General features: G+C 40.7%; 1 protein-coding gene across 4 annotated transcripts in view; it reads right to left on the reverse strand.

The window, feature by feature from the left end:
* Nucleotides 1–24,662, reverse strand: part of smal (smoke alarm) — a 236,821-nt gene that overhangs the window by 66,297 nt on the left and 145,862 nt on the right. For all 4 annotated transcript variants that reach the window (XM_065867303.2, XM_036822587.3, XM_036822589.3 and 1 more), the window contains exon 6: nt 14,457–14,636. In XM_065867303.2, coding sequence (XP_065723375.2) covers nt 14,457–14,636 — 180 coding nt within the window. The remainder of the gene's footprint in view (nt 1–14,456; nt 14,637–24,662) is intronic.

Below are 24,662 nucleotides of genomic sequence, written 5' to 3' on the forward strand. Positions count from 1 at the left end.
TCTCTAGGCCAGCAGGTAAAGAAGGGCAGTCACCCTTCCAACGTAAACTTCCTAATCTTCAGTGGATAGGAATAGCCAGCCGGCTCATCAAGAATCCGGCTTAACCCGGAGAATACCCCAACATCCAGTACCTGCGATCCCCCTGGATCCAGCACCCGTGGCCCATAGGAATTGGGACCTCTGCCAGACTGTTGGCTTTTGGATACTAGTGACTGCTGCGTGGGACCTGCCCGCCAGCCGACACGCACTAAAATATAATTTATATATTAGACAACTATATAACTACTACTACATATACCGAAGCGCGGTATTAAAGTCATTATGATAACGCTCATAAGGCAAACTAGTGTGGAATACCAGTCCTTATCGGCCGGATTTATGGACTTATCTGCTCGTTTTCAAAAGGCTCAATCTAATCTTAAAGGCCGAATTTTGGTGTCAGATGCAGCGCACGGCCTCAGTGCTGACGCAACCTCGGAACTACTAGCCGTGGCTGTCAATTCTACGCCGTGTGCTGCTGCTGTCGACTCCGGTTATGATCCAGCACTATAATCAGATCGTTTAAGTTCTAGTGAACCCCTTCGGATGCAGCAGACGTCCGCAGAGCAGTCGTTTCCTCCGGACCTTCACCTGTCGCTGCCTATTCTGGACCGTCTGATCCTGTCGTACCCCCTTGTCTGCAAACCCGTCAACATTGACCAGGCATCTACGTCGCGTGCTGGTGAAAATGGCTCCGGCACTGTTTTGCCGCCTTTAACTGCCAACTCGGGACCATCGCAGTCAGCCTTATCTGAAGTCGCTCAAATGCTCCTATCGGGCATTGCACAAAAAAAACTAACTTTTGTCTCCCGCCTTAATCCTGGTGCTTCTAAAGACGATGTCAAAAACCGCAGCAAATTGAATATTTCTCGAACCGAACTAACTGTCCTGAAGTTTAAGTTTAAGTAGATACCTTAAATACCTTCGTTTAAAATTGGACTTCCTGAGGTACATCTTGATGAGGATCTCAAAGTTTTTATACGGCCTGAACATGTCATTGCTCACGAGTACGTAAACAAGCGTAATCAACCAACGTTCCAAAAAACTAAATTATAATTTTTCCCTGCACTACCAAAATGTTCGCAGTTTATTGGGCAAACATAGAAAACTGCTCGTCAACAGTGTCTAATTTGTGGCCAATGTGATTAGTTTTACTGAAATTGGCTTAATGACTTAATTCCTCTGTGTCTGACTGCAAAGTATTTGCGGGAAATTATGTTATCTATAGATGTTACCGTTCAGTTCGCCTTGGCGGCGGTGTTCTTATTGCCGTCAAGGCCGATCTTGTCTCTCAACGTATTCCGATGATTGGTACGGACAGCACATTAGAGTTTGTTGCTGTTCGGATTTAGGTTCACGATTATTTCATTTTTATATCATGCTCCTGTATTCCCCATCGGTCTGATACTAGCCTTTACCTTCAAGATTTGGCTGAAATACAGAGTATTCATTCAACCCATGGAAATATCGATCATCTTATTGTTATGGGCGACTTTAACCTTCCTGCCATTTCTTGAATGCCCTCAACTGATTTAAATATTTACGTTCCCACATCGGCTTATGAGTGTGTTCACGGTCTTATTGATCTTTCATTATGACAACTGAACTAAGTCTTGAATTGCTCTGGTATAGCTAAGTTCGCAGAAATGAATACTTATTTATCCGAACTCGATTGGTCTTTCATGAATTCAAAAGATGATCCCCTACATATTGTAAAACAGTGTCAGAGCCAAATTCAAATTTTTGAAGTTTGTGGGCGTTAAAGTGGGCGTGTCAAACTTTTTTTTGGTTAATCGATAGGTATTGATGAGGACAATACATTTCAGTTAAAATTTTTATTCTAGCATCAAAACTGTAGGAGGCACAGTTTTGGGCGGCTTTTGCGCGTTAGAGTGGGCGTGGCCATTGCTGAAACAAACTTGCGCTGCGCAGGAATCACATAATCTGCATGCGTAATCCCAGTATTGTAGCTCGTATAGTTTCCGAGATCACAGCATTCATACGGACAGACGGACATGGCTGGATCGACTCGGCTAGTGATCCTGATCAAGAATATATATACGTTATGGGGTCGGAAACGCTTCCTTTTACCTGTTACATACTTTCTGACAAATCTATTATACCCTTTTACTCTACGAGTAACTGGTATAACAAGAAAGATCGCTATAGTCTATGTCATCGACTATTAGATACCCGTTACTCAGCTAAGTGTACTGCGAGGGAGATAGGGATAAACAAGTAGAAAAGCGTATGTTCCCAACTTAATGAACTCCCCGAGCTGAACAATATTTGACATGTACTTGGACATTGATAATCAGAACCAAATCTAATTTTAATTTTTCAAAGGTTTTAGAAATGTAGGTGCTAGCGTTCTGGGCGTTATATTGGGCGGTGCACCCTGCTGAAACTTGCGCTGCGCAAGAAGCTCAAGAATCTACATGCCAAGTCCCAATTTTCTAGTCTGTATAGTCTCCGAGATTTCAGCGTTCATACGGACGGACAGACAGACGAACAGACTTTTATTACTATTAGGTGGCTAGATCGACTCGGCTAGTGATCCTGATCAAGAATATATACACTTTATAGGGTCGGAAACGCTTCCTTCTACCTGTTAAATACTTTTCGACGAATCTAGTACACACTAGAAAATAGAGATAAAAGTTTGGGATTAAAAAAGTTAAAAAAAAGTCAGGAAAAAAGGTTTTTGTTTAGAATCTAAAAGACCTAAAAGTTAAAAATGTTGAAACTAAAGAGTTCTGTTTGCTCTATTTGGGATCATGTTTTTATTGAGACACTTTGCTTTTCAGAATCCTGCAAAAGTGCTTCTTGTTAAATGTGCTTTAACTTTTCTTTTAATAATTGTTCGTATCCAAGGTTATTCGGCTCGGTCTAAGGTTGTGCAGCATGGGGCAAACGCACGCGACACCCAACACGACGGAGTTGTAAGTTATCAATCAGCATACAATCAATGCAACTTATACGGAACAGCGACCAGGCGCACAGTAGCAGCACAATATAGTGCAGACGCTGCAAGTTTGGGACGTTCGGTCCAGACTCAGCGCAACAGACCCGGTAAAACAACGGAGCTCCTTTCAGTCAAGACTCAGCGCAACAGCCCAACGTGCGGTATACTGCTGACATTGCAGCCTGGACGACCGACCTACAACCAGGTCAACCCAATTAGCGGAGCAGTCCCAAAACTGATACACTACACAGCAGATATTTTACACCACTCGACTCATTACTTCTATCATCGGTTGACCCTCGTTTTTATGAATTAATATTAACGGTTGAATCACATGACGGAGGTACAACTTTCCAGTGCACCAAGGAATCATTATATAAAACCAGACAGTTCCACCACAAAATTGAGAGTGGTCTTTGACGCTTTAGCGCTTAGTTCGACAGGAAAGAGCCTTAACATCCTAAGGGTAGGCCCGACAGCTCAGAGTGAACTGCTATTATATTATTATATATTGTTACGGTTCTGAACTCACCGTTTCGTGTTCACAACAGACGTTAAAAAAATTTATCGACAGATCCATGCAAAACAAGCGCACCCAGGAATGCACGGCTGGCTGCTTGTCGGCTGTGGAAATGGATGAAAGTGCTTGACCCTATTTAGAGCCTATTATTAATGGTAATCGAAATCAAATTTCGCGTGCTGGACAAGCTAAACTCGGAAATGAGCAACACCACATAAAAATCAAAAATAAAGTTTAACGACCCTGGCCGAGTCTCAAATTCACCTTTCTAGATGTTCCCGAGGTCCCTTAATGCCTACCCAACCATTGGCCGTTCTCTTCCATACGCCCCCATTGTCAAAGCAACCCCTTCAAATGCAAGTTACCCTATCACTCTAGCTGCGGCAACAGACTGCTAATTTAGTTCATTATAAAGGTTTTATTACCAGCTAAGAAAGTAAAAAATTGTGAACGCATATCTTACAACTAAACAAGCAGGATTATATAAATTAAATATGGGTACGATTAATTGAGGTAGACATAGTTTAAATGCATATCATGAAGCTTTAAATTACAGCTACAAGCATTACAAAACTTGGCGATAGTTATTCCTTTGTTGTGGCGGAACTTAAATTTAAATTACAATTTTAAATAATTAATGAAGCAAATAATACAAGATAAATGATTAAAAAAAAAACATTAAGTAAAAAGTGAAAAGGAGAGAGCTTGACTTCTCGATCTGCCTGATCGCATGGCATTTGGGTGCGGTGTCACTTACATTTTCTTTTCTTATTCTTTATACCACATTGAGTTTTCTTCTTATTATTTAAAAGCAAACATTAGGGCACACCGCTTGCAGGAATATCCATCGATGGAAGCGCTTTCACCAAGACGTTTGCGGCTAACAGCGGGAAATTATTAGATAATACAAAAAATTGCGAACAAAAACTCAAAACCATTTAAAATTTTACAACCAAAGTGCACACTCTAAAAAAATGGATGGCGACTCTGCCTCCTCGCATGACTTTAAACTGCATCGCCATCTACCGATATATGATCTTTTTCATCTTAAAAATTTCTAGTAAACTTACTCGTATTACATAATAATTTGCCTTTCACAGGTCTTTAACAATTTTCTTCTCCGTCCTAAGATTATACCCGTATAAAGCCGGTCACAAAATTTCTTATCAACGCGTTTAACCGGGCGGCGTCACAAAAACTGATTAGGGTTAGCTTTCCAGATTCCTCTTTTCTCCCCTCTTAAATCTTAACTTAATTTTCAGGCATTTTCACGGCAAATTTACGGCTCCATGACAAAACTCCGCACGCGGTTCCGCGACGGACCGACGTCTCACATCGCGATCGAGAGACTGCCCTCTCGCTTTCGATTAAGAACGAAATGTTTATATGCGTTGGCCTCTTATTCCATCACCCAATGGAAAACGCTGTCGACCGGGCCCTGAGCTGAGATTTTCTTCTGCTTCTTGACCGAGTTTTTCCAGCAGCTTGACTGGACTTCGATTAGGGGATGACTTCCACAGACTGCGCTCGAACAAACGGCGGCCACGCATGGTCCTTTGTGGACGCGCCAGTAGCTGCCGAATACGCTTAACGTTATTCTCTAGACCCCGAAAATTCCGATCTTTGCTACAACTCACCCTAAGCCACAGTTAATTCCTGATTACATTTCCTTCTTTTCCGATGGATCAAAACGTAGAACAGGCTGATACTAGTCACTCGCGCTAAACTTTGCGGGTTGGACACTTCTAGAAAAACATTTACCTCTGATCGGTTAGGCTGCCAAAACGGAAAAAACCGACTCCGCCGGCAAAATTCGGGCGGTAACCCAAACCCCGGAGTATGAGGTGAAAAACTCGAACCAAGAAGCCTGACACTTGCCCCGGTTCTTCCCACTTAATTCGAAAACTGCTACAGAATATTTTCTCGCCGAATTCTAAAATTCTAAATGCTAAAGCAAGCGCTACAAAAATGCTCCCCCCTTTAAATCATTCTTGGGAGTCAGATTCCCAAGGATGAGACCACCAGCGACTGCTGTGAATACGCTATAGTTTCAAGTCCTTCGCATGATATCTTCCTAGGTATCTGCCCTGCAAGTCCTCTAGGTCGTAATAGGCCTGCCAAATTTTCTTTTTGACTCGAGCTTTAATCAATGCTGGTCCCAACTTGGCGTTGTAGCCGGCCTGGAAATTGCTTTGCTTGAAATTCCTTCTGAATATTTCCTGGCCCTCTTCATAAGATACCGGCCTCGAGCGCAGATTATACTGTCGTTCATTCTTCTCGTACTGCTTTTTTATCACTTCCAACGTCTTTTTGAGTACCAACTCCAACGAATCCTCCCGTGAAAACGCCATCCCAGTTTTTTTGATCGCTTCGTACATAGGACCTAATTGCTGCAATCACGGATCGATTAACCCGTTCTGAAGCATTCGCTTGCGGGGAGTATATCGCTATAAGGGTGTGAGAAATTCTCTAAGCAGCTTCTGGAACTCTTCAGACTTGAACTGCGACCCGTTGTCGGACACAATTGTCTCAGGAACCCCAAAGGTATGAACAAGATCTTGCTGCAAATACTTCACTACGACATCAGCTGTCAACTTACTCACTGCTTTTATTTATTTATTTTATTTTATTTTGGTTTTAACTTTTCCTAACGCTACAAGTACAAAAATACTTATAAATTAATGCTCTAGTCACAATTTAATTTACTTCATGAACATAATAAAAATTTTATAACTATTCATTTCTAATACAAGCACACAAACATGCCAGAACGATAAAAATTCCGATATCCCCACTCCTTGAGCGAGGGTATGGCCCCAGAAAATCCACGTGCAGCTTCTCAAAGGCTCTACTAGATTCTGGTTGGGCACCCTTAAGTGGACGTAATGTCTTATTCGGTGCCTTTGTCATTTTGCCAGTGCTACACCCTTCGATGTACTGCTTAACGTCTTTTACCAGCCCTGGCCAATAATAATATCTCCTTAATCTTTCTAGTGTTTTGTGAACACCCCCATGAGATGCCAAGGGCCTTCTTGAAAGCCTCTAGAACCAAACCTTGAGGTACCCATAATTTCCAACAGAAGGTATCGTGAATAGCTTCTCTTGAAGTGTGTTCCCTTCTCCGATACACAATACCATCTAATACCTTTAGATTAGGAAGCTTGTCAGTGTTAGCCTCCACTCCCAAAATCAGCTCTAGGTAATCTGCATTCCTAAAATGGCGCGAATTCGTGTCCACCAGTAATGCGTGACTACATCTTCCTCATTTACCCTCGACAAAGCTTCCAGGACGACATTGAGCTTCTCGCTTCGGTGCTCAATTTTGAAGTTAAAAGCCTGCAACTTTAACGGTTACCGCTCTAACCACTTCAGAGATGCATGGTCAGTAATTATGGTAAGCTCATGACCCTCTACGTACGCTCGGAAATGCTTTACACATATAATGGCAGCTAGTCACCGAATAATTCTTCTGCGCCTTATTCAGCTTTTTGGACACAAATACTAAAGGGTATTCGTCTCCAATTTCGGATTTTTGTACTAGAACACCGCCCACGCCTGACTTGCTCGCATCGCAATGGATGTAGAAAGGTTGGCTGGAGTGAACTCAACATCTTTTTCAATTTCTCGAAAGCCTGCTGGCCTTCCGGTGTCATCGAAAACTTTTTTTTCGGTTTCAATAGGTAGTAAGGGGTGCTGAAACGGCAACGAAAATGCTTATAAACTTCCGATACCATCCCACCATTTCCAAAAACCTTCTAAGAGCTTTTAACGACTTGAGCAAAGGAAATTCCTTCAGAGCTGATATTTTATCTGGGTCTGTACGTACACCACCTTCACCTACGATATGCCCAAGGTACTTCACGCTCTTCATGCAGAACTTTCTTTTCTCTACATTCAGTGTTGGACCCGCTGATTTTATGCATCCCCCCACTTCACTTAGCTCTTTCAAACGCTCATCAAAATTATCGGACACAATAAGCAAATCGTCCAAATATACGAAGACTGCGTTTCTGAGACTGGCAGGTATCACCTAAGTCATGAGTCTTGTCATGGTCTGCGAAGCATTGGTCAATCCAAATGGCATTACCATACTGATACGGGGCTTCCCCGGTATCGTGAAGACAGTTTTGTCACTCGAAGCGGAATCCAAAGGTATCTGCCAATAGGCATCCTTCAGATCCAGAGTGGATATAAAATTTGTCTTAGGTAATCTACTCAAAATGCCGTCTATTTGTGCGAGATGGTAAGCGTCTTTTGTGGACACCATATTCACTTTCCTGCTATCCAGACATTACCGTACCTTTCCTGGTTTTTGAACTAGTACCACCGGCGATGAACACGCACTTTCCGACTCAGCGTATAAAAGCTTTTCCACCGCTGGAGATACAGAGAAATGTCGCTGCTTAACTGGCTTTGCATCGCCAACGTCGATTGAATGCGATATTAGGTTTGTCTTTCCCAAGCCAGAGATTGCGAAAGACGGACATTTTTTGATCACTGCCTTCAACTCGTTGCTCTGCTGGTCAGACAAGGCATGAGAACTATCTATATTCATATAGGGTGGCAAGAGGTCGAAAGCTTACCAAAAATCGACTACGGCTCCCGTGTCAAAGAGACCTAACACCATCGGAGCTGTTATGTCTTATGGCATCTATTGTTTTGGTTGCTTGCCAAAATCATCTGATATTGCTAACATTTTTGGAACAGCGCTTTCTTTGCCCTGGATCCATACTAGGACGTGAAGTCTGTCTTTTCTGTACGAGCTGTGGCCAGAACTGAATGGGCTTAACAACTACATAGCATTCATTTGTCTTAGCTGGTTATTGAATTATCTCGGAAATTGTCGACTTTTGGCGAGGAACACACACTTAGAGCTTATAAATATTCGGAAGACCACAACCATAACAAAAGATTTTCTTATCCCGAAGATTTGCTATAGAATCTACTCTCACGTTCAGTAGTTCATAACTAATTTCAGGCCTGAGATTCCTGCGAAGCGTCTCTACCACTCTAGGCAATCAGCTATTTGAACGACAGCATTATCGAAATTATTATACCCGTTACTCGTAGAGTAAAAGGGTATACTAGATTCGTCGGAAAGTATGTAACAGGCAGAAGGAAGCGTTTCCGACCCCATAAAGTATATATATTCATGATCAGGATCACTAGACGAGTCGATCTAGCCATGTCCGTCTGTCTTTCTGTCTGTCCGTCCGGATGAACGCTGAGATCTCGGAAACTATAAGAGCTAGGCTATTAAGATTTGGCGTGCAGATTCCTGAGCTTCCTTACGCAGCGCAAGTTTGTTTCAGCAAAGTGCCACGCCCACTCTAACGCCCACAAACCGCCCAAAGCTGTGGTTCCTACAGTTTCAATGCTAGAATAAAAATTTTAACTGAAATGTATTGTTCTCATCAATACTTATCGATTGACCCAAAAAAAAGTTGGCCAAGCTCCCTTTAACGCCAACAAACAGCCCAAGCCTGTGACGCCCACAATTTTCATGCTAGATAATAAATTTTAACTGAAATGTATTGGTCTCGTCAATACCTATCGATTGATTCAAAAAAAAATTGCCACGCCCACTCTAAGGCCCAAAACGCTTATATCTGTCTACCGCCGGTAGGTGGCGCATTTTAATTTCGCTTTGCTGCTTGCATATCTTCATTTCCCTTTGGTCCCTTTAGCTGAGTAACGGGTATCTGATAGTCGAGGTATTCGACTATAGCGTTCTTCCTTGTTTTCATCTTAAAAATTTCAATAAAACACAGGTCCTTAACAATTTTCTGCTCCGTCCTGAAGTTTATGCCCGAATGTAGCCGGTCACAAAATTTTCATCAACACGTTTAACCGGGCGGAGTCACAATCACTGATGACTGATAACTTTTCCGATTCCTCTTAATCATAACTTAATTTTCAGGCATTTTCACGGCAATTTACGGCCCCATGACAAAACTCCGCACGCGGTTCCGCGACAATTAGACAATAATTAGACAAAGAAGACACAACTCAATGGCAGGCCTTTCGATATGATAGTCAGTTATTGGGTACCATTGAGCTCGCCAGATGTCATTCAACCGCACATATTTTCTGATGCGTCAGAAGTCGCTTAAGGAACCGCAGCGTATCTTCGTACAATCACATCCACCGCTGCAATAGTGAGTCCGTTGCCAACATTTCGGATACAAATTACAAGACCGTTCAACATTAGTGAGGTGTATTATTGTGAAACATTCTTTGTGCATTACAAAATCCGAGGAAAAAACCCCACAAGGGGGTTTTTTGCGAGGAGTCCAATAATTACGGTACTGGGACATCCAGCTATAAGGTAAACGATGGAGAAGTAAGGAGTACGGAAGTCAATGCAACCATAAGCCAAATGAAATGGTGGTACAAAAATTGAATTTACCAATGTTTTTTTAAATCTGTTTTGTTGTCCATTAAAGTCCAAAAATGGTACAGAAATGCAAGCAGACCATCAATGCTTATTCTTCACAACTTCAAATAGAAATCTAAGTTGTTTACATAAGAAATTTTACCACAAAAATAATATATAAACCCGGAACAACAAATGTTTTCAAACAATGGTACAGCTGGGAATTTAGAAATTATATTAAGAGAATATCTTCCACCTAACATAACAGTCGGAATTCATTGTAACTTGGAAGATTTAAACCATATTCACGTATCTTCATCAATATAATTTTACCAACAAATTCCATTTTATGAGAACATTTCTTCAAAATATAAGAGGAAACACAATCGTGCTCATAGGGGACTTGACGAAAATTTTAAACAATACAATCATGGGTGTCACAGAAACCAGCGACGGATTAGGGGACGGTTGGTTTGGAAACCAACCCACCAAATCCGTAGGTGTCAGAAAAATTACCGAAAAATGACAGGGCTGCATCCATACAATAAATATAGAATATTGAATAAATATCGAATTTTATTTGACTTATTTGGATCATTTCCCAATAAGTTTTAAATTTAATTTATGTTTTTTTTGCGAAATGACAAAAACAATTCTTGTTTAAAACGCATATTTTACAAAATAAAAGAAATAAAAATTTGAATAACCCGCCAGACTACATACTGCAGCCCTAAACAGCTGATTGCGGCTGCTGAATTGGTTTATTTACATTTGTAAATTGTCAAGAATTTTAAAAGCAAACCAATATGCCATCTGCACGAAATCTTGCTCTAGAGTACTTGCGAAGACAAAAACCCTTCGACTTAATAACAAACAAAAAAGGCAGATAAGACTACTACCACCTACGCTTGGAAATAACATTTTTTATTAGTTCTGAATTTAAAATTTAATTTTATTAAAATCGGACGACTATATCATATAGCTGCCATAGGAACGATCGAGAAATTGGTGGGAAAATAACAGAAACAAATTATAGCCTGGGTTTTTTTTGACATATAATCTTCTACGCTTGAAAACCCCATTTTTTAGTTAGTTCTGAATTTCGTATTTAATTTTATCAAGATCGGACGACTATATCATATAGCTGCCACAGGAACGATCGGAAAATGGGTGGGAAAATAATATGAAATAAATTATAGCTTCGGTGTTTTTTGACATATTATCTTATACTATTGGGTGTATCATTTTTTGTATTTTTAAATTAAATAATTATATCTGCAAAGGTATACAAACTTCGGCTTGCCGAAGTTAACTTCCATTCTTGATTTTAGCTAATTTTTTCAAGACGTCTTATAAAATGCTTATTATACCCTTGCAGAGGGTATTATGATTTCAGTCAGAAGTTTGTAACGCAGTGAAGCTGGATTTTGACAAACAAATTTAAACTTTGGATAGGATTTTTGAAAAAAAGTTTTGCATTATTTTGAAGTGCGTCCAAGTATATGTTGTATCGTTGTCAATTCTGAATTCATCGCTGTTAGTCTTATTCTGCTCTTTTCCGCACTATTGGTGGAAATGTAATTTTTCTTAGGTAACCTCACATTTCCAACACCGATCTGTTTTCTCTAAGGAATAGCGAGAAGGGCTGGCGTGATCGAGAGAACGCCATTCAAACAAAAATGTGGACAATGCAATTTTAAAAGAAGAAAGCCAGCTGTTCTGCAACAGTTTGCAGTACAAAGGGCAAAGTTTTAATTGAAATTACAAGTACTTTAAAGGTAAGCACACGAAACGGATAAACGGACCCCCAATTAATAAAATTCATTTGCGTCGAAAGGGCGTAAAGACCGCAAGCAGCTGACCTAGCGAACTCACAGAGTAATGAAGTCCTCCTACTAGTCCAAGCAGCAAGCGCAGTTGCCGGGGAGGAAGGACTACATGATCTCGCTGCAGTTCTTAGAATACTTGCAAGTACCCCGGAGAAAGCCAAGCAAGTCAGAGAAGGCTTAACAAGGCCCAGTCAGCCACCCATACGTGCGCCCAAAAAAGCATTGCCATATATATTGGATCAAGGGTTGACCAAGGAGCAGAATAGTGTTTTGCGGAATGACGTTCGAAAAAGAAAAGTGGATATCTACCTTCTAAACAAAGATGTCTTATCTGCTGTATGGATTCGATAGGAGTACTGGACAGGGGAATTATAACCAGTCTAACGCTATAAAAGATAGTCTGATGCAGACTCATGTCCTTTTGCCGCTACTGTAAAGCCACTTCGACTGATTGACTCATCCGGAAATTTTTTGTTGAATAATCGCCCCCACAGTCTATATGATTCTGTCGCCCACTAAAGTTGGAGTTTCTTAAAGAAACAAAAGAAGTGATATTAAAAAAAAAGAATTAAATATAGAAAATGAAAAGCTACTGTAATGCAAGATACAACTTAATGAAAGTGAATGTGTGTATGTCAAATTCAGCCCATACCTTACTGCCGTTCATGGTAAAGTACTATATGCTTTGACAGATACGAAGTCATTTCAATAATAACAATCAAAACGATTTCCTAGGAAATAACAATTTTAAGAGCTTTAAGTTTTTGCAAATCATTCCTAATTTAAAATACGGCGTGAGTCCTTGCGTTGCTGGCTACGATTTTTTGAGTTTGTCTTACATGCTGAATATAAGATGGGCATCAAAAAATGGCAAATATCTAGTCCATACGAAAAGAAAGCGACGTAAGGCACATACATAGCAAATCTTTTGGGATAAGCTCTCTTGGAAATACAAATACAGGTAACACCTAAGACTTTATTGGAATTTACCGGGTTCGATCAATAATAATTTCAATAAGTTTGTCTTGTGAGTTGCCAATCAATTTAGACAAATTTGAAATGAATTGTCATCAAACTGGTGCCGGTGTCATCGGCAACCACCAAATTTTTATCCACAACCATTTCACCAGTTTGGTGACAATGCATTTCAACATTCATCACACCAACAGTCCACAAAATAATCGTGCACTCTAGGCAGATCATAGAAAATACGTTACTTCTAGTCGGATGATTTGGCTAAGAAGCATCACAGTTTATAAATATGACAGACTTCACCACTCCAGAAAACACAGCAAACTTCATTCTATGGCTGATATGTTCAACCTTGCTATGGATACATCAGATACAATAATTTTGTGCCTAAACTCGAGGCCCATAAAAAACACAAAAGCCTTTCATATCACAGGTAAACCAGTTATTATCATGTGAGTAAAAAAATGTTAATGATGAAGAAAATTAACTGAAGACTTAGGTTTTTTTTTGAAAACATTGAAGTAGAAAACGAAAATGTCGAATAATAATAATAATAATAATTGTTTCCTATCACCATAAAATTGCTCACATTATTCTATTTTTCTTAATTTTGGTGGCAGAAGGGGGTGAAAAGGTTCGTCGATTCCAAATTCTAATAACAAAATTGGTGTCCAAATTTGATAAAACTAGCTTTAAAATTGCCCGTTATATTATATTTTTGTATCGATTTTCCTTAGGTCTATAGTAGCATAATACAAACAAGGAAGAACGCTATAGTCGAGTACCTTAGGTCTACAGTAGCATAATACAAACAAGGAAGAACGCTATAGTCGTGTACCTCGACTATCAGATACCCGTTACTCAGCTAAAGGGACCAAAGAAAGATGGAGATATGCAAGCAGCAAAGCGAGATTGTAATGCGCCACCTACCAGCGGTCTCAATATACTGTTATGTGGGCGGTAGAAATATTTAAGAGGCCACTGTTTTGGGCGGTTTGCGCTGCGCAGGTATCTCAGGAATCTGCATGCCTAATCCCATATTGTAGCTTTTATAGTTTCGGAGATCACAGCGTTCATAAGGACAGACGGACATGGCTAGATCGACTCGGCTAGTGATCCTGATCAAGAATATATGTACTTTTTGCGGTTCGAAACGCTACCTTCTGCCTGTTACATACTTTTCGACGAATCTAGGATACCCTTTGTATAAGTAAGTAAGTTTGCCACGCCCACTGTAACGCCCACAAACCGCCCAAACCTGAGACGCCCACAGTTTTCAAGCTAGATAAAAAATTTTAACTGAAATGTATTGGTCTCGTGAATACCTATCGATTGATCCAAAAAAAAATTAACGCTGTAATCTGTCTACCCCCGGTAGGTGGCGTATTTTAATCTCGCTTTGCTGCTTGCATATCTCCATTTCCCTTTGGTCCCTTTAGCTGTGTAACGGTTATCTGATAATCGAGGTACTCGACTATAGCGTTCTTCCGTGTTTTTACTCTACGAGTAACGGGTATAAAAACCGCAGTGATAAATCTCTTTTGGTTTACTCGCAATATTAAATGCCAGATAAAGTGACCATTTACCCCATAGTGCACTGTATGTACTTCGTGTGCTTCGTGTAAATTTATAAGGGTAAAGTTATGGCTCTACCTGTAAAGCTTTTTGACAAATAGTTTACAACTATTTTATCCGATGAATTTTCCAATTTTTTGTTGAAAATTAATGCATATAAAACATGGTTCAGTTACTCACCCTTGCCAAATCCATGGATGTCGGTACGGAAATTGTCCTTGCCCTTCTGTCCGTCCACCAATTGACCAAGGCCATCCACATAGCGGTCGCCCTGCTCATTGCCATCGTAGGTTTTATCCGATAGATCCAGCTCCATGCCGCGTTGCACGCCTTTTGGAATGCTGTAAGACACGATGCCCTCTGAAACAGTTGATAGAAATACCGATGAAGTAAAAATTTGAGTGTGGAAATTATGGGAATTAAGACAACAACTTGAAAACTACAACAAGGAAGAGCGTTTTAGTCGAGAGCCTCGACCATCAGATACCCGTTACTCAGCTAAAGGGACCAAGGGGAGATGGAGACATGCAAGCAGCAGAGCGAGATGGCTAGCGCTAGCTTCCTGCGATCTCAATATGTGGTTATTTTGGCGGCAGACAAATTTAAGTGTTATGGGCGTTATGTGGGCGTGGAAACCTTTTTTTGGGTCAATCGATAGGTATTGGCGAGACAGATACAGTTCAGTTAAAATTTATTTTTAGCACGAATACTATTGGTGCCTCAATTTAGAGTGGCTTGTGAGCGTAAAAGTGGGCGTGGCCAACTTTTATTGCGTCAATCGATTGGCATTGAAGAGACTAATAGATTTCAGTTTAAAAGTTTTTTTCTAGCATGAAACTTGTGGGCGCCACAAGCTTGGGCTGTTTGTGGGTGCTAGATCGGACGTGGCATATTCGCGTGGCAATGCGCTGCGTACGGAATTTAAAACTGAAATCCCAATTTTCTATCTTTGGTAGTTGCCGAAATATTCGCGTTTATATCTACGGCTGAGGGTGGTTTGTAGGCGTTAAAGTGGGCGTGGCAAACTTTTTTTTGCGACAATCGATAGGTATTGATAAGAACAATTTAAATTCTAGGATAAAAACTGAAGGGGACACAGTTTTGGGCGGCTTGTGGGCGTTAGAGTGTGCGTGGCACACTGACAAAACAAACTTGCTCTGCGCAGGAATCTCTAGAATCTGCATGCATTAGGCAGTATACAGACATGCGAACAGACTGACAGACCGACATGGCTAGATCGACTCGGCTAGTGATCCTGATCAAGAATACATACACTGGTGGAAAAAATAATAGAAACGGTTTACTCACTTTCGTATTTTTTTTTGTATTTCATAAAAAAGAAAGTAGATATATCTCATATGTTTTTTTTTAACATATACTTAAGTTTGTTTTTAAAAGGGAACAAAAAGATTTTTATAATTCACGCGTGGACTTAAAGAATTAATTTTGAGTTTTTACCCTGGAAAAAATAATAGAAAAAAAACGTTGAAACTTCATAAACATAACATATATTTTTCCATCTGATCCACACATATTAATTTTAGTTTCATCGGACCAGAGAACATTATTCCAGTTTTGGCGGTTCTGGTGTTGTTTTGCAAAAAGCAGTATATTTTTCATATTTTTTTGGCTCAGAGATGGAACCTTCCTGGCTGAATATGCTCTCATATCTCGTTCAATCAGCCGGTTTCTAATTGTTCGAGCTGTAACTGCTGCCCCTAAGGTGTTTCTGAGTTCCTTGGCTGTAAGGAATGGGTCCTTTTTTATTGTTCGATTTTTTGAGTTTGTCTTACATGCTGAATATAAGATGGGCATAAAAAAATGGCAAATATCTAGTCCATACGAAAAGAAAGCGACATAAGGCACATACATAGCAAATCTTTTGGGATAAGCTCTCTTGGAAATACAAATACAGGTAACACCTGAGACTTTATTGGAATTTACCGGGTTCGATCAACAAGTTAACTACAATTTAAGGATAATTTCAATAAGTTTGTCTTGTCAGTTGCCAATCAATTTAGACAAATTTGAAATGAATTGTCATCAAACTGGTTCCGGTGTCATCGGCAACCACCAATTTTTATCCACAACCAATTCACCAGTTTGGTGACAATGCATTTCAACATTCATCACACCAACAGTCCACAAAATAATCGTGCACTCTAGGCAGATCATAGAAAATACGTTACTTCCAGTCGGATGATTTGGCTAAGAAGCATCACAGTTTATAAATATGACAGACTTCACCACTCCAGAAAACACAGCAAACTTCATTCTATGGCTGATATGTTCAACCGTGCTATGGATACATCAGATACAATAATTTCGTGCCTAAACTTGTCGAGGCCCATAAAAAACACAAAAGCCTTTCATGTCACAGGTAAACCAGTTATTATCATGTCAGTACAAAAATGTTAATGATGAAAAAAATTAACTGAAGACTTTGGTTTTTTTTGAAAACTGAAGTAGAAAACGAAAATGTCAAATAATAATAATAATAACAATTGTTTCCTATCACCATAAAATTGCTCACATTATTCTATTTTTCTTAATTTTGGGGGCAGAAGGGGGTGAAAAGGTTCGTCGATTCCAAATTCTAATAACAAAATTGGTGCCCAAATTTGATAACACTAGCTTTAAAATTGCCCGTTATAATAAATTTTTGTATCGATTTTCCTTAGGTCTATAGTAGCATAATACAAACAAGGAAGAACGCTATAGTCGAGTACCTTAGGTCTATAGTAGCATAATACAAACAAGGAAGAACGCTATAGTCGTGTACCTCGACTATCAGATACCCGTTACTCAGCTAAAGGGACCAAAGAAAGATGGAGATATGCAAGCAGCAAAGCGAGATTGTCATGCGCCAGCTACTGGCGATCTCAATATACTGATATGTGGGCGGTAGAAATATTTAAGAGGCCACTGTTTTGGGCGGTTTGCGCTGCGCAGGTATCTCAGGAATCTTCATGCCTAATCCCAGTATTGTAGCTTTTATAGTTTCGGAGATCACAGCGTTCATAAGGACAGACGGACATGGCTAGATCGACTCGGCTAGTGATCCTGATCAAGAATATATGTACTTTTTGCGGTTCGAAACGCTACCTTCTGCCTGTTACATACTTTTCGACGAATCTAGGATACCCTTTGTATAAGTAAGTAAGTTTGCCACGCCCACTGTAACGCCCACAAACCGCCCAAACCTGAGACGCCCACAGTTTTCTTGCTAGATAAAAAATTTTAATTGAAATGTATTGGTCTCGTCAATACCTATCGATTGATCCAAAAAAAAATTAACGCTGTAATCTGTCTACCTCCGGTTGTTTTGCAAAAAGCAGTCTATTTTTCATATTTTTTTGGCTCAGAGATGGAACCTTCCTGGCTGAATAAGCTCTCAGATCTCGTTCAATCAGCCGGTTTCTAATTGTTCGAGCTGTAACTGCTGCCCCTAAGGTATTATTATTGGTCGAGCCAAAATGTCGTCAAACCTTTTGGTTGTGGCTCGCTTTTTACCTCGGTTCTCCTTTTTATCCATGTAATGAACCGCGGAGAACACTTTTTTCTTTGAGCAATTCATTAATTCAGCTATTTTAGACATTGATTTGCCTTCATCACTCAGTTTTTTTATTAAATGCCTTTCCGGAGCCGTGCAATGCACTCCTCGACTAATTCTGAGCCTAGAAGTCGTAATTATGAACGAATTTTCACCATGTTCGAAACTTTTTGTTAGACTTACCTTAAAGTATTTAAACTAAACCAATAAGTTCTAAATATAAAAAGTCTAAGCCGAAATTTCGGTTGAAATAAGTAGTGTTTCTATTTTTTTTTCCAGGCACGTAACAACGGCGAATGGGGCTCAAGGTGTAACACAAAATAAAGAACAGTTATCAGTGCTCCACATGTTATTAGTTTGAAGCCCACAACTTTCGTACTTACTTAGCTATTTAATAAGAAGTGAAGAAGTGAAAATCGTTTCTATTATTTTTTCCAACAGTGTATATATACTTGATTGGGTCGGAAATGCTTCCTTCAACCTGTTGCTTTTAGACAAATGTGATATTTAGAAAAATGAAAATGTTTAGAAATATGCATTTGAGCCATATTTTTCTCTTTCAAAATCACATATACGGCATCTAGACGAATATAAAGTATGTCGAAAAACATAAAATGTCATTGGGCACTCTCTAAAACAAATTTTTTTCAACATTTTCTTTCTGTTATGCATTAAGTACACCAAAAATAAATATTTATTGGGGTCAGAGTTTGACCTTAAAAATTTCATCCACAAAAAGTCCGCCCTAATATCCATTCTAAATGCCTCTTTTTCCTAAGGAAACACTTCTCGAAAGAATACTTGCAAAATCAACCAATATGTCTAGAAATACCTAAAAAAAAATGTTTAATTAATTTAAATAGTCAATCAAGAACACATGCCCAAAGCTTTTCTTTAGTATTGACCATAGCTTGCAAATAGCTGTTGACCGTTTTTCTTCTTGCGCTCTCGTTGCGAGCACAACCGAAAAAGTTCATACTGTATCGCTCTCGCTCTGAGCAAGAAACTCTTGCTGTCTTCATTTATGTTTTCTGTTGAGCAATTTTATGAGCAGTGCGTAAAGAGCGGAAAGAGAAACGCTCGCACAATGAGAGTCAACAAAAGACCGATTGACCGAAAAACTCAACGCAAACGGACTTTACATTTATTTTCGTTGTTCTGAAAAAGAAATAACATAATTTGTTTAATACAACATTTTAAATTTATTTTCAAATTTTTTGGTTAACAAGTTCCATTTTGATCGCATACTCCATATATCAAAATGCTATCAAAAAGCGAGCTCTGATACCAATAAATACGCAAAAGACCTTTTGCTTCACTGAACACGACAAAACGGGTTTGAAACAACCAGAACAAAACAGAATAGAAGAAAACGGTTTCGCTCTGAGCGGGAGCGAGCTCATTTAAGAACCCATAAATCGGTTGCTCACTGAGTCCTTTCGTAAAGAGTCAGGAAAAGACACGTATTTGCAGACAACCGGAAATGGTTGACAGTTATTTGCGAGCTCTGGTATTGACCCATCCTGTAAAACTTCTGGAAGGTTATGTTCTGCAACTGCAAAAATCAAATTTTCGCTGACCAAAGTCCACCCTCCCGCAAGCATTTTGTATCGCTGAAGACACTATTTAGCGACTTCTAGAAGATGAAAACGATCGTCCGCGACATCGCATTCGGATCGGGGAAGTGACTCCCGTCGGGAAAAAATGTGCACCGAATTCTTACGTTCCCCAACACTGAAAATATAAAATAATGTTTAACGGCCGCTGCTCCCGAGTACTGAACTTGGGTATATACGTTTAAAAATCTGTAAAAATCGATTTACCAACGGATTGTCGTGATCAATGGCGCATATTCTCCGTTATGGTTCAGCCTTCAAGAAAACAACATAAAACTAATTTCGGGTTTTAGGCGTGTTGTTTTAAAGAAGTCATTTATACCAGTGTTTTTGCATTTTTTCCAACTTTGACGAAGTGTACCTTCTAAACTAATAAATGGATTTTAATGATGTGTATAAGAAAGTTGAAGGTCGTTATGTCTTTGATGACCGAATTCGGTTTATCGGAACTCGAGTTAGAAAATAAAAGAGGACGAAAAGCGTTTTTTACACTTTAAAAAATTGGTACCATAGATAAAATTTTAAGTGCCCGGAAAACTGGAAAACAAAGGATTCCTTAAAGGCGTATTTCATCGATTTTTTTTGTAAACTGGTGGTATTGATTATACGAGTGGGAGATGCTTTTCAATATAAATGTTGTTTGATAAAGCAGGAGCATTTTCCGGACCCACATGAGACTGCAGCGTGTTGGGGGTATAGTTAAGTTTGCAAAGCGCATACAACCGTCTTCTCGCGTTACCGGACGTGAATTCTTTGTTCATACGTCGTTAAAATAGACTTCTTGGCCAGCGTGGTGAATTACATGGGAAAGATTTCTTGAGGCTGAGCACCAAAATCGAAGCTCAGATTAACAACTTAGATAAATACAATTCTAAGATTACATGTTGAAAGTACCTAGTTACTTTAAATCAATTGGTAAACGGGCCAGTTTATGAATAAATGTATAACTCTTTTCGACGTCCGGACATCGGCGACTCTTACGTGGTTATCCTTGCCTCGTATTGTCGCTTCGATGCGACCTAAAAGCCTGCGGTGCTGAGGAACATGATTCTTGTGGATTAGAACCATTTCGTTGACTGCGATGTTCTAAGACCCGGTCGTCCAGTTCTTTCTGGCCTGGAGTTTGTGAAGATACTCCATGGACCAACGCTTCCAGATAAGTAGCTTGATGGCGCTGACCCGACTTTATCGTTGAGATCAGTTGAGCTGATCATCCCCTGCTAGCCAGTCGTGCAAAGCTCAAAGGGGGTCGCCAGTAAGAATATAACCGGGCGTTAGGACGACCAAATCGTTAGGATCCGATGCATGTGGAGCAAGCGGGCGCGGGTTAAGGATTGTCTCAGTCTCAGCAGCGACAGTTAAAAGCTCCTCGAAGGTTAGTGGGGCATCCTTGAGCGTGCAGAACAATAGCTTTTTGGCGGTTTTAACAGCAGCCTCCCAGAGGTCGCCAAAGTGTAGAGCCCTAGGAGGTATAAAATGAAAGGTTACAAATTCGTTTGTACAATACGATGTAATTTCTTTCTAGTTCTAGCTATCAAAGATGATGTCCTTCAAATCGTGCAACTTGTTGCACTCGCCTACAAAAGTCGTCGCATTATCGCAAAAAATGTCTGAGGGCGATCTCAATGTAAGCCGCTTTCGTGGCGAAGCACGCACAAATTGCGAAGTAGCGTTTAACGGGCAATTTCCCTCGAACTCGTAGATAAATGGAACGAACGGGTCCGCAGATGTCTATCCCACACCGAGCAAAAGGTCTTCATAGCGTAAGCCGCTCGACTGGGAGGTTCCCCATAACTTGTTGCAGCAACTTAGGTTTGTAGCGGACACAGTGAACACAGTTGCGTACAACACGACGAGCGACTTCTCGAGCGTTCACGATCCAAAACCATAACCACATCAGTCCCACCAGGACCAGCGTAGTAGTTTCTAAGGTGTAGATGACGTACGTATTTGACCACAGCAACATCCTTGGCGGGAAGCAATATGGGAAGCTTGTGTGTGTCTGGGATCGATGCAAGTTCCAATCGACCTCCGACCAGCAGAAGGTTGAATCCGTCTCTGACCTGCTAGATAAAATGTCATCGAACCAGTGCGCCCCTTTGCAATATGTCGGCGGATTTGACAGAAACGTAGGTCCGTGGAATCAGGCTAAATCGGTTAGTTCTGAAAGCTTACATTCTCTGGAGATGAGGTGAGCTGGGTTGTACCTTGTCTGAACGAATCTCTAGTAGCAGTCCGGCGTGAATTCTGTGATGTCGGATATTCAGTTGCCGGCAAAGGTAGAAAGCGTAGCAGTATTTTGCCGAACCCAATGCAGCGTTGGTGCCACACGCGACCTTGAGGTGATTAAATGAACTTCCACACGACCGTCAGTATGTAGTGTTCTTGCGTAAATGCAACATCCATATCCCCATTTTGAGGCATCGCAAAAATCCGAGTGCTGCAGTGACGACAACAACAATAGTCATGCTTCTTGGAGAGTCGTTCGGATTGATTCATCCCGTTGCAGTTTAAGCAGCCAAATTTCTTGTAAAAGGATTTTCGAAGAGGTTGATAGGCAAGAAGAGTCCCAGCGTATCGAAAAGGGATAAGGCCACAGTAAGAAGGGTTCTATTTATAATCCATTCCGAATTTGCACTTCAGTTGAATTAGAACTTAAAACTGTCTTCCCGTTGGTCCCACTTTAGCCCTAGTTTGCATGTTAGGTTGGTATGCGCGAATATGGCTATACTGAAATTTACAATGCGCCGGGTCGATCCATATCTGCCGGTACATCTTGATTACGTCAGCCGTTAGTACATACGATGTGTCCTGGGCTTTATTAGGAGTAGAAACAAACTCGGTTGAATTGTGGGTCCAACTAAAAGAATTTCGTTCAGTAATTTGTAGGAACTTGTTGGGCACGAGGCCTCAAAAACAATGATTACGCAGTGGTGTGGTATGTAGTAGTCGGGATCGTTTAGAAGTGGGCAAGTTACTAACTCCATGTGTTCCAAACGTTCATACTCTTCCATGTACCTTGTTTACTTAGCAGAAGATTTGTGTTCGGGCTTAAACAACGTTCCAATGATGAAAATCTTAACCGTGCCATTTCGAAAGACCTCCCAGCAGTTCAGGGTCATCCGCGACTTGACAGACCGATTTTTGAACATTGATTCGCATTTCGATTGCGCTGGAGAAGTGTGGACGCCGTAGTGGAAATTTCTTCTATGCGCCATAAACGTTTCAAGTTCAAGTTGATTGAATCCTCTAAAGACAGGAAACTATGGATTTCGGCGGCATGACCTTGATTGCCAGTGCGCCCTGATACTACCCATCCAAAAATAGTCTTTCGCAGTTGGTGGTCGAAGTCTTTGGCTATGAAGTTGACTTGCGAGCACGAGTCCAGTAGGGCCCGTTCACAGCATCTTGTACCAGGATTATGGCTGTAGCCAGAATGATTCGGTCGTGGTGTGTATCCACGAGCGCGTGGGTAACGGCTTCAACGACATGGTGCTGAGGTGGCTCGTGAATGGGACTGGGATTTCTTGATTTCTGTCCCGACGGGTCGAAGTGAAGCATGGTGTGATGCAGTCGTGAGCATATTCTGAACGTATTTGAAGAAGGGCATTTTGTTGGCTGAGCCCTTCCTAGGCAGTTTGTGTGCAGAGATTTTGTCCGGACAGCTACGAGTCATTGAAATGGAGTGCGTGGAACAAATAAAGCTGTGCCCCATGCGCAGAGATTGCGGCTGTCGCGCACTGCCGGAGGTATTGTGGGCGCTATTTTGATTACTGATGTACTCAATCAAGGTTAAGCAAGCATTCCAAGAGGGAAGTGTTGCGAAAGTAAGAGATTCATTCCAAAGCAATTGGGCTCTTTTACCCACCTTTTCCATGAAAATTGCAATCAGCATAGCTTGAGCTATCTGCAATTCGGATCCTAACGATCGAAATCAGTCAAACAACGCTAACGCGTTGTCAAACAGACTGCCCAACTGTACACTACTTTTGGTAGCCTAACTGTAGTTCTCTGGGGTGACTTGAAACGCCTTGATGGTTTATAGGGCTGCGCCTTTGAGACAGTTTATGAGATGGTTAAACTTCTCAATCGATGATAGCAATTCCTGCTGGTCTACCACTTGCTGGAATGTAGTGATAAAGTTTCGATATTCCAGCAATGGTCGGGAGCGCGAGTGTCGGCAACTTGACAGAGTTTAAACCAGGTTTTAGTCGCGTGTCCTGCACGTCGTCTCCAAGCTGGTCCTTTATGGTCACCTTTACAGCGATAGATAGATCTTCCAGCTGTTCCTCGGTTGGGTAAAGCGCCTCGATTTCGGTTGAATGGCCATGATTTGTTTGAAATTGGCCTCTATAGGCCGACACGTGAGTTCGGACGACATCAGCACGACTTGCGGCTTCTCCGACTTTTCGGCTTTGGCGACTGCGGTCACGATGCGGCAAATACTCCTGCGTATATTAGATCGCCTTTGTTTTATCGAGTCCGGTGGTGTGGGACACATTGTTAGTGGCCTTACTGTTGTAGAGTTTCCAGGTTTATGGATAATGTTCCTGACGGGGCGATAAATGGTCAGAATTTATGTGGCGTAGCTGGAAACCTGTGCCTTCCAACGATAATATCGGGGTGTGCTTCCGTGTCTGCGGTGCGAGTGGAAAACGGCGAGCAGCGCAACACAGATGATGGAGCGCGTATCGTAACGTAACGTATCGTCGATTTTCATGCGCTTTTTCGGATATTTCGTGTAAGTAAACTATTCAAGGTTTTTAAATAATTATTTTTGTATTTTGTTAGTTTATTATTTAAGTTTATATATTTTTATGTACAACAGTTTTATCAAGAAAGTGTACTGGTGAACGAAGCTGGAACGAGACTTTCCCAAATTTACGGACCTAAACGGTGTGCAGGATACACCACACATAAGTCGTCCGAAACAAAAAACGAAAATACTCCGTTATTCGTAATCAAGTTACCGAGGTGCTGACGTAGGGATTTCGTAAATTTTTGAAAATTGTCAAAATGGCGAACTTTGGGAAGAAAAAATTAGTTTTTCACATTTATTTATAAGATATTTAAGTGTGAAAAACAATTTGAAAAAATTATTTTAAGAAACCCCTACGTCAGTACCTCGGATTATACATTCAAATTGACCCCTCAAAATTTCAGCTTGATTCATCGAATAGATTTTGCGCAGTCCTGCACACCACCTTGAAAAACACG

The sequence above is a fragment of the Drosophila suzukii genome, unplaced genomic scaffold (genome assembly GCF_043229965.1).
Source record: "Drosophila suzukii unplaced genomic scaffold, CBGP_Dsuzu_IsoJpt1.0 scf_15, whole genome shotgun sequence".
Classification (NCBI taxonomy): Eukaryota; Metazoa; Arthropoda; class Insecta; order Diptera; family Drosophilidae; genus Drosophila; species Drosophila suzukii.